Consider the following 10,984-nt stretch of genomic DNA (forward strand, 5'->3'; position numbering starts at 1 on the left):
CTAGGTCTGTCTGTTTAGTTTTATTTGTGTTTGGGCTTCTGTTCATAGACCTACCTTTTTGATTAAGGGCTGAATGATAAGTTAGTTGAGTAGTTGAATCAGATGTTGTTGGGATGGACCAGGATTGAGGGATCATGTTATAAAACTACTGATTCAGAGGAAATTATAAATGGTTGCACTTCCCCCTTGTGGCTCAACATAAACATGACATACATTTCACTTCCCAAACAGCAGGTGGCGATAAAACAACATACACACTTCCTAGTCACCCAACTACCAACAAACGAAGAGTAAAATCACAACATCAGCTGAGAGAGAGACGAGACATTATTCTGCACTATTTTACGTCTTTAAAATGACCAAACTGCAGCTGTTGAATGCTTACCTGACAGAACGTTTAACGGTAGTGGTGCGGGAGATTCTGGACGTGGTCGGGGACACAGTGGCCGAGTACCGAGAAGAGACGGCTAGGACGAAGAGAGAGAATGAAAGCGCGAGGAGACAAAATGAAAGCCTGCGGCGACAGCTTCGGGACATCCTACTCTTGGCGGAGACAGACTGGCGTAAGAACATTTTGTTGGATAATGCTAATTTAATGGTCATGCCAAAAATGAATTGGCAACCTGTCAACTAGTTAGTTACTTTGGGTGACGTCTGTCTGTTGACGATTGACAGTAACGTTACGTTGGCTCGCGAGAAGTGCCCGAATTCCAAATATCCCTCGCAGCAAAAATGTACAACTAATAGTAGTGCATGATTAATTACAATGTCATAACTATTTACTAAATGACTTACTTATTTAATGACAGCACTTTGTCTTTGCACCCTCTTTCTATGCAGGATCCACTAGCCTTTCTCTCTCTGGGCAGCAGCAGCTCTGTGAGCAAGAGTGGAGCTCCAGTCAGGAACATGACCCAGAGCCCCTGCAGCAGAGCCAGGTCAACAGACGAGGGCTACAGACACAGAGCCAGGTAGCGTTGGGTAAGGATGGGGGTCTCACAGGACCAAACCAGGGACACACTGAAACYGTCKGAYTAGAAGAGAAGCCCAGTRCAGGGSAGGCAATCKCAAAGACKGAGCACAACTCAGACCCAGAACCCAAGGGTTTTGGAAACACCTCGTCCTTGGCCCCATCTCCGTTCTCCTCCAATGCCCACTGTGCCACAACAACTGGAGCAGCCAACGCTGAAATGCCCGTCCTTAGGACAGAGGGAAAGACGTCCTCTCCCATCGACCCAATCCAGGGACGGATCAAAATGGAACCCAAGGAATGTGACGTCACACTGAACCTCACCAACCATGAACCTCAATCCAGTTCAGACTACACAGGTCGTCCTATAACACTACTACCCCACAACCATGAACTCTCAGGCGAGACTGGCTTCAAAGACCTTCCAGATATGGACATCTCAGAGCTCCATAACACACCCGTACATGACCAGCAAACATATGCAACAGAGCCTGGGCCCAAGGACAGGGTGTTGCCATACAACGAGAGTAACAACTTCACCCCCGCCGACCACCAGGAGGGACGCCCACACCGCTGCACCCGATGTGGGGAGAGTTTCAGCCAGGCGGCCAGCCTCCACCTCCACCTCCAGTACAAGAAGCCCTACGCCTGTGACTGGTGCTGTAAGTCCTTCGCCCAGTCGGCTGACCTGCGGCGCCACCACCGCATCCACACGGGGGAGAGGCCCCACCGCTGCTCCTGGTGCTCCAAAAGCTTTACCCAGAGAGGCAACCTGAGACGGCACCTGAGGTTGGCATACATTGTTATGTTGTGTTATCATACAGTGAGCTCCAAAAGTATTGGGACAGTGACACATTTAGTTGTTTTGGCTCTGTACTGCAGCACTTTGGATTTGAAGTGATAGAATCACTGTGATGTTAAACTGTCAGCAGACTGTCAGCTTTAATTGGGTGAACCATTTAGAAATTACAGCACCTTTTGTACATAGTCCCCATTTTTAGGGGACCAAAAGTATTGGGACAAATTCACTTATGTGTATTAAAGGAGTCAAAAGCTTAGTATTTAGTCCCATATTTCTAGCAGGCAATGATTACATCAAGCTTGTGACTCTACAAACGTGTTGGATGCATTTGGTGTTTGTTTTCATTTTTTGTTTCAAATGATTTTGTGCCCAATAGAAATGAATGGTAAATAATGTATTGTGTCATTTTGGAGTTAATACATTTTTGGGTCAATAAGAATATAATATGTTTCTAAACAGCTGTCAATCTTTACACTAAAGCTAAGTACTGACATTGTGGCTGGGTTATGGGCCTGGGCATTGGGCAAGTATGGTAGTATGGGCTATATAGGTTGGAGCCCTGTGACAACTTGTCCTCCATTGAATGTTGATTACCTGGTTCATCCTTATCACCAGGGCCGGCTCCAGGCATAAGCACCATAAGCACCGCAGTTGTGGTCTCAACTTACTATTGAGAGTTAGAATAGTAGAACACACAAGTTGCAAGTTCGAAATTTGGATGTGCGTCAGCAATTTTTCTCTTGTTATGTCATCACTGACAGTCAGTCACTCAATTAGCCATGTCGGCTAGCTGTTTTAAATGAGTCTAGCAAGCTATCTAGACTTGTAGTAATCATGGCCGACTACCGACCACGTGCCCAGGGGTCCTGACCTCCAGGTGGCCCCCATTGATTTTGTTAAGTCACTCTCACTCAGATATCATTAACATTGCATAAGTCACGGCAAAATGTGTAGAATTGCAGGAAATGCACTTTAAAACTGAAAACAATTATCTCCATCACATGGCAAAAAGGGTAGAATTGAAGAAAATGAGCTGTAAAATTATAAACAGTTTTCTCTTTGCCCCATGGCAAAAGGAGTAGAAGTAATGTGAATGTTACCATGACTACGGATAGTCCTGAGTGATGATGACGATATTTATGCATCTGTAACTTTCTCACTCATCACTATTCACGAATAATTCAGGACTATCCGTAGTCATGGTAGCATCCACATTAATGTAGAAGTGTTTAGAAACCTATTCGATTCTTATTTACAATAAAAGTGACTCCAAAACAACACATTACATTACCATTCATTTCTATTGGGCACAAAATAATCTGAAACACAACCAAAACAAACAGCAAATGCATCCAACAAGTTTGTAAAGTCACAAGCTTGCTGTAATCATTGCATGCTAGGAATAGGGGCACACATACTAAACTTTTAACTACTTTAATACTCATATAAGTGAATTAGTTCCAATACTATTGGTCCCCTAAAATGGGGGGGACTATGTACAAAAAGTGCTGTAATTTCTAAACGGTTCACCCGATTATGGATGAAAATACCCTCTAATTAAAAGCTGACAGTCTACACTTTAACCTCAGTCATTGTATCATTTCAAATCAAATCAAATTTTATTGGTCACATACACATGGTTAGCAGATGTTAATGCGAGTTTAGTGAAATACTTGTGCTTCTAGTTCCAACAGTGCAGTAATACCTAACAAGTAATCTTAACAATTCCCCAACAACTACCTAATACACACAAATCTAAAGGGGTGATTGAGAATATGTACATATGAGTATATGGATGAGCTGTGGCCGAGCAGCATAGGCAAGATGCAGTAGATGGTATAAAATACAGTATATACAGTGTTGAGACCCAATCACTGGACACTTTAATAAATGGATCACTAGTCACTTTAAACAATTCCACAATTTACATATCTTACATTACTCATATCACATGTATATACTGTATTTTATATGTGATATGAGTAATGTAAGATATGTAAACATTATTTAAAGTGGCATTGTTTAAAATGACTAGTGATCCATTTATTAAAGTGTCCAGTGATTGGGTCTCAATGTAGGCAGCAGCCTCTCTGAGTTAGTGATTGCTGTTTAGCAGTCTGGCCCTGAGATAGAAGCTGCTTCTCAATCTCACGGTCCCAGCTTTGATGCACCTGTACTGACCTCACCTTCTGGATGATAGTGGTGTGAACAGGCAGTGGCTCGGCTGGTTGTTGTCCTTGACGATCTTTTTGGCCTTCCTGTGACATCGGGTGCTGTAGGTGTCATGGAGGGCAGGTTGATGCGTTGTGCAGACCGCACCACCCTCTGGAGAGCCTTGCGGTTGAGTTTCCTGAAGTCCACGATCATCTCCTTTGTTTTGTTGACGTTGAGTGAGAGATTGTTTTCCTGACATCACACTCCGACTGCCCTCACCTCCTCCCTGTAGGCTGTCTCGTCGTTGTTGGTGATCAAGCCCACTACTGTTGTGTCGTCTTCAAACTTGATGATTGAGTTGGAGGCGTGCATGGCCACGCAGTCGTGGGTGAACAGGGAGTACTGGAGAGGCCTGAGCACACACCCTTGTAGGGCCCCAGTGTTGAGCGTCAGCGAAGTGGAGATGTTGCTTCCTACCTTCACCACCTGGGGGGACCCGTCAGAAAGTCAATGACCCAGATACACAGGGAGGGGTTGAGACTAAAGTTCGACCGATTATGATTTTTCAACACCGATACCGATTATTGGAGGACCAAAAAAGCCGATACCGATTAATTGGCCGATTTAAAAAAAAATATATATATATATATATATATAAAAAAATTATGTATTTGTAATAATGACAATTCCAACAATACTGAATGAACACTTATTTTAACTTAATATAATACATCAATAAAAATCAATTTAGCCTCAAATAAATAATGAAACATGTTCAATTTGGTTTAAATAATGCAAAAACAAAGTGTTGGAGAAGAAAGTAAAAGTGCAATATGTGCCATTTAAAAAAGCTAACGTTTAAGTTCCTTGCTCAGAACATGAGAACATATGAAAGCTGGTGGTTCCTTTTAACATGAGACTTCAATATTCTAAGGTAAGAGCTTTTAGGTTGTAGTTAATATAGTATTTATAGGACTATTTCTCTCAATACCATTTGCATTCCATATACCTTTGACTATTGGATGTTCTTATAGGCACTTTAGTATTGCCAGTGTAACAGTATAGCTTCCGCCCCTCTCCTCGCTCCTACCTGGGCTCGAACGAGGAACACATCGACAACAGCCACCCTCGAAGCAGCGTTACCCATGCAGAGCAAGGGGAACAACTACTACAAGTCTCAGAGCGAGTGACGTTTGAAACGCTATCAGCGCACACCCCGCTAACTAGCTAGCCATTTCACATCGGTTACACCAGCCTAATCTCGGGAGTTGATAGGCTTGAAGTAATAAACAGCGCAATGCTTGAAGCACAGTGAAGAGCTGCTGGCAAAACGCACGAAAGTGCTGTTTGAATGAATGCTTACGAGCCTGCTGCTGCCTACCATCGCTCAGTCAGACTGCTCTATCAAATATCAAATCATAGACTTAATTATAACATAACACACAGAAATACGAGACTTTGGTCATTAATATGGTCGAATCCGGAAACTATCATTTCGAAAACAAAACGTTTATTATTATCGCATATACCCTGACTTTGCGTGCAATGAACGCAAGAAAAGTGACACAATTTCCCCTGGTTAATATTGCCTGCTAACCTGGATTTCTTTTAGCTAAATATGCAGGTTTAAAAATATATACTTCTGTGTATTAATTTTAAGAAAGGCATTGATGTTTATGGTTAGGTACACGTTGGAGCAACGACAGTCCTTTTTCCGTGAATGCTCACCGCATCGATTATATGCAACGCAGGACACGCTAGATAAACTAGTAATATCATCAACCATGTGTAGTTAACTAGTGATTATGATTGATTGATTGATTGTTTTTTATAAGATAAGTTTAATGCTAGCAACTTACCTTGGCTTCTTACTGCATTCGCGTAACAGGCAGGCTCCTCGTGGAGTGCAATGAGAGGCAGGTGGTTAGAGCGTTGGACTAGTTAACTGTAAGGTTGCAAGATTGAATCCCCGAGCTGACAAGGTAAAAATCTGCCCTTCTCCCCTGAACAAGGCAGTTAACCCACCGTTCCTAGGCCGTCATTGAAAATAAGAACGTGTTCTTAACAGACTTGCCTAGTTAAATAAAGGTGTAAAAAAAATAAAAAAAATCTGCCAAATCGGTGTCCAAAAATACCGATCGGCCATTCCGATTAATCGGTCGACCTCTAGTTGAGACCCAGGGCCTCCAGCTTGATGATGAGCTTGGAGGGTACTATGGTGTTGAATGCTGAGCTGTAGTCAATGAACAGCATTCTTACATAGGTATTGTTTATGTCCAGATGGGATAGGGCAGTGTAATGGCTATTGCGTCATCTGTGGACCTGTTGGGGCGGTATGCAAACTGAAGTGGGTCTAGGGTGGCCGGTAAGGTGGCGGCGATTTCAAATCCCAAATGCTAGAGTTCAGAGCCAAAACAACAAATAATGTGTCACTGTCCCAGTAGTTTTGTAGCTCACTGTATATTGTAGCGAATCTAGGCGGTAGCTCTGACCAGCGACTGTCAATCCAACACCTTTGCCGTTACGCCCCAAAATCCAAACCTCTTGACGAGGTTGCTAGGTGTTGGGTTAAAGTCTCTTCACTCCATTTATATACTATTATTTTTATATATATTTTTTATACTTATTTATATATTATAGGATCCACACCGGTGAGAGACCCTACAGCTGCCCCTACTGCCACAGGACCTTCAGCGACGGAGACACCATGAAGAAGCACAAACGGACTCACTCTGGGGAGAAACCCTATCGCTGTGTCCAGTGTCCCAAGAGCTTCACTGTGGCCAGCGGCCTGCGGGTACACCTGAACACACACTTGACAGATGCAGGGCAGCTCATCACATGAGGAGGTCAATGCGCTAACTAATCAGCTACTACTGAATCGGCTGCACCATTTCAAACACAGGACGACATGAAGGAATTGTGAAACGTTGAAGTGTTTTAGCAATAGGAATATTTCCTAAATGTATTTATTGGGATTAATAAAAACAGTGCAGTAGAAAACTAATGGATAATGTCATCGTGGCTGATGTTTCCAGCTTGATTGAAGAGTGTGTGTCTGTGAAAATGAATTAAATCAGTCCATCATTTAATTATTTCTAATCACATTTCTAATTCTGTATTTCTTTTGTATTAAAGTTGAACCCTCTTTCAGGTTGTTTATTTCCAAAAGGAAGATGCCAGATGCTTGACTCACGTTACCTTCACTCAATGTATTTATTATAATACTCAGTAATAAGGGTGCAAACCCAACATATTTAAGTGGAAAATCCCTTTAATAAAACTCTTGCCTCCCCTTTTTCATGAATTACGGTAGCGTTTTTATCACATGACCAAGGAGAGTCAAATAACCCGGAAGTGAATGCTTTCGCGGATATTTTTACAAACAGTCTAGCTTGGGTCGTTATTAGTAGGCTTTAAGTGGATTTTAACAAATATTTTGGGCAAAATTTCTAGAAAATGGCTAAACTACAGCTTTTGAATGCTTACCTCACCGAGCGGTTAATGGTGGCTGTAGATGAGATACTGGAGGTGGTCGGGGGGACAGTGTCAGAATTCGAGGAGGAGACTGCCCGGACGAAGAGAGAGAATGAAGTCCTAAAACGAAGGTTACGAGAAGTTGGACTCGACACGGGAACGGAATGTTCAGCAGGTGATGATACCAATGGCTCTTTGTCTATTGTCTGCACTCAGCCAGATGACCTCTGTTGCCCACACCGTTTTCATCTGTCAATTATTTCACTGAGTGTAGATAAAGGGGAGAGGATGCAGGTTTTTCTAGAATGTTATGATATGGGGCATTTGGACAGTCTCAAGCCCAGTAGATCACCACATTACCCAAAACAAGCTCATCCTACAGAATGCCTGTAAACTCATGTTTGGATCGTTGCTTCTGTAGTTGTGTGAATGTAATCAAGCTGATTTCGCTCTCTTTTCTGTCTGTTTGTTGGTCGGTCCATCCAGTCTCGACCAGGCCTGTTTCTCTCTCTGTGTCTGGGCAGCACCAGTGGAGTTCCGACCAGGGTCCAGACCTTGAGTCTACACAGACCCAGAACCACATGGTAATGAGCCAGGATGAGATGCCTGCCACACATAGCCAGCTACCCACAGACTGCACCGAGTGGAAGAGTCTGTGTAACTCTCCACGTACCATGTCCTCACAACAGACCGATACATCGGCTACCACCCCAGTAGTAGCTCCATTGACTTCAGCGTCCGTGAAAAGGGACTTGGACGAAGAAGACGACCAGCTTCTACTTCCCTCTGCAAATCCCTTCAGCAGCACATCATGCCCCGTGGACAGAGTGGTTTTACACTATAACTCTGAGAGCATCAAAACAGAGCCTAGTGATACTAGCCCTACTGACTTGGGGTCAGTATCTGCTCAGATGGGGTGTGGTGAACTAAACCCCAGTTCGGACCCTGGACCAGCCACTGTTGAAACCAGGTACATTGTTTCAGACCTGAGCGCTGACCTGGAATCAGTGGTTGCAGACAGCAGCAGGTATGGTGCCTCCACTGCCTCGGGCGTCCCAACTGACCTGGTATCAGCTAGTGCGGCCATGATCCCAGACGGCTTTTTCCGTCAGATTGGCAGCGATGGTTGTGTAACAACAGGGCCAGAACTAGACTTCGGGGACACCACCACCACCAGTACTGTAGGTCCCTTGACCTCCCTGTTCTATCCGGGTCAAACCAGACGTCAACAACAAACAAATAGATCAACAAATAGGGGTCATCAACAAGTAAACAGGTCCACAAACAACAGGGGTCAACAACAAACAAACAACAGGGGGGATCAGAAGTCCCACCCGTGCCCTCAGTGCGGTAAGATATTCAGTCACGTGTCACGCCTCAAGATCCACCTCCGCATTCACACAGGGGAGAAGCCGTACGTTTGTGCACTGTGTGGCAAGCGATTCAACAACGATGGCACACTGAGGAACCACCGGCGCGTTCACACAGAGCTGCGGTTGTACGGCTGCCCTGTCTGCGGCATGAGCTTCAAGGACGCCTACACGTGTAGGAAGCACCAGCGCGTACATAATGGAATGCGGCCTGCCGGTGGCGGGGCCCACACCTGCAGCTTGTGTGGCAAGGCTTTCAGTGAGGCAGCTAAGCTGACCAAACACATCAGGACTCATGTCTCAGACATTGGATGAGGGCAGTACAACCTATAAAGACTTTTTATAGCATACACAAAGGCTTTATAAGCACTATATAAATGCTTCACAAATAATCTATAAGTGTAAGTGTATGTCATACATGGTGTATAAAGGGTGACATAACAATTCCCACTGTAGAGTTTATTGCTAAATGTAAGTTAATACACTATTTATAGATTATGACCTATGCTTATGATTTGTAAAGCATTTAAATAGTGCTATATAAAGCCTTTCTTTATAAGTTTTTCTTTGCAACGGAGCTCCCGAGTGGCGCATCCTMCTAAGGCACTTCACCCAAAGTGCAGCGGGGCGTCACTACAGCCTGACGTGACCCGGGAGTTCCAAGGGCAGTGCACAATTGGCCTAGCACTGTCCGGGTTAGGGGAGGGTAGGGTTGGCAGGGGATTCCTTGTCTTAACTTGCTCTAGCGTCTTCGCGTGGCGGACTGGGCGCCTGCAAGCTGACTAGGGTCGTCAATTGAACTGTGTCACCTCCAACACATTGGTCCGGCTGACTTCCGGGTGTTTATAAGAAGCAGCGTGTTTGTCCGATCCTCACCTCTCCTGAGCCCGTTGGGGAGTTGCCATAATGGAACACAATTGGATACCACAAAATTCTTTCATTTCTAAATGGTAAAACAGATATGTATGAAAATCTCTAATCCAAAATGCTGGAGTATAGAGACACATTTTTATTTTAGCTTCACTGTCCAAATACATATGGAGGGGTGTGTATGACCATGGCTGCACCGGCTTCAACGGGACAGGTCTTTGTGTACTCTGTCTGTGGCAGACGGTGTGCATCCCGCATCTGATTATACAGTCATCAGCGATCCCACAAGGAGTAATTGAAGTCATCATCAGATGTGATGGACTACCTTAAGCAAGCAGCAAGTGTGTGTAGATGTATTATTATTTTTTACTGTGCGTGTGTGTTTTACTTTACTGCATTTGTGTTTGTGCACCAGCCCGTCCAAAGGGCAGCGGGGCTCAGTCTGTCAGTCTGTTACAGGGAGGTTATTTACTTTTGCTGTGTTGTAGTATTGATCCACTTCCTGCTTGTGACTCGGGGGTTGGAGCCTACTGACCTTAGAGACTGCAGAGGATGAACCATAGGTTGAAGACACTGGTGTCAAACACAATTCCTTGAGAGCCACAGTCAGTGTCTGCTTGTTTTTGATCTTAAAAAAAAAAAAATGATTTTAGGATCTAGATCTGCAAGAAAAACCGGGGTCATGTTGACTTGGCATAAAACGGATATTAACTGAAACTATTTGAACTTGTCCAATAACAAACACTGATTAATTAAGTAAAAGGCAGGAACCAAAATCCACTGACACTGCAGTGCAGAATCTAAGGACTGGAGTTTTACTTGTGTGGTTTAGGAGTCCAAAACCACATTCCTTACCCCAGGACACTTCATAAGGTGACTATCCAGGAAAATGAAAGGAAAATGAGCACCCCGTGTCTACACTGAACTAAGGATTTTATTTAGAGAGACACAAACCGGCTTAGGATGCCTTCATTAGAGTCTCATCATGGTCTCTCATAGCAAGTGCTCAGACTTTGACTTATTGTGGCGCTGATAGTTCAGAGCCTTATGTACAATAAATGGGTTTATTTTTAAATGTGTGCTGTTTTATTCATGTTTCCAGTTGCCTTTAATTGAAAAGTTTGTCACATAAAAAACAGCAGTGTCTTATTGATTCTTGCTTGATACTTGTTCTGGGCAGTTGAAAAGTTGGTGCTATCCGGGATCCTTGGGACGTCCCTAATCATAACCCCGACTTTAATCCTTACCTTATCGTAACCATTGTAAATTTCAACTTCAATGAGGTAATGTCAGAGTTGGGACGTCCCAAGAACGCCAGATAACAAGGACCGTTTAACATGG

At 43.9% G+C, this 10,984-nt stretch overlaps 2 protein-coding genes across 2 annotated transcripts; both read left to right on the forward strand.

The window, feature by feature from the left end:
• Positions 1–273: 273 nt before the first annotated feature.
• On the forward strand, positions 274–7,224 carry LOC111981368 (zinc finger and SCAN domain-containing protein 2). Its single transcript, XM_024012599.2, has 3 exons — positions 274–563; positions 841–1,759; positions 6,567–7,224. The coding sequence occupies exons 1-3, from the start codon at positions 356–358 to the stop codon at positions 6,769–6,771; spliced, it is 1,332 nt and encodes a 443-aa protein (XP_023868367.1). The 5' UTR covers positions 274–355; the 3' UTR covers positions 6,772–7,224.
• A 35-nt stretch (positions 7,225–7,259) lies between these two features.
• Positions 7,260–10,712, forward strand: LOC111981367 (uncharacterized). The gene is made up of 2 exons (XM_024012598.2): positions 7,260–7,578; positions 7,890–10,712. Exons 1-2 carry the CDS (start codon positions 7,386–7,388, stop codon positions 9,086–9,088), a joined length of 1,392 nt encoding a protein of 463 aa, XP_023868366.1. The 5' UTR covers positions 7,260–7,385; the 3' UTR covers positions 9,089–10,712.
• Positions 10,713–10,984: the final 272 nt, after the last annotated feature.

This window comes from Salvelinus sp. IW2-2015, linkage group LG20 (assembly GCF_002910315.2).
Source record: "Salvelinus sp. IW2-2015 linkage group LG20, ASM291031v2, whole genome shotgun sequence".
NCBI classification, from domain to species: domain Eukaryota; kingdom Metazoa; phylum Chordata; class Actinopteri; order Salmoniformes; family Salmonidae; genus Salvelinus; species Salvelinus sp. IW2-2015.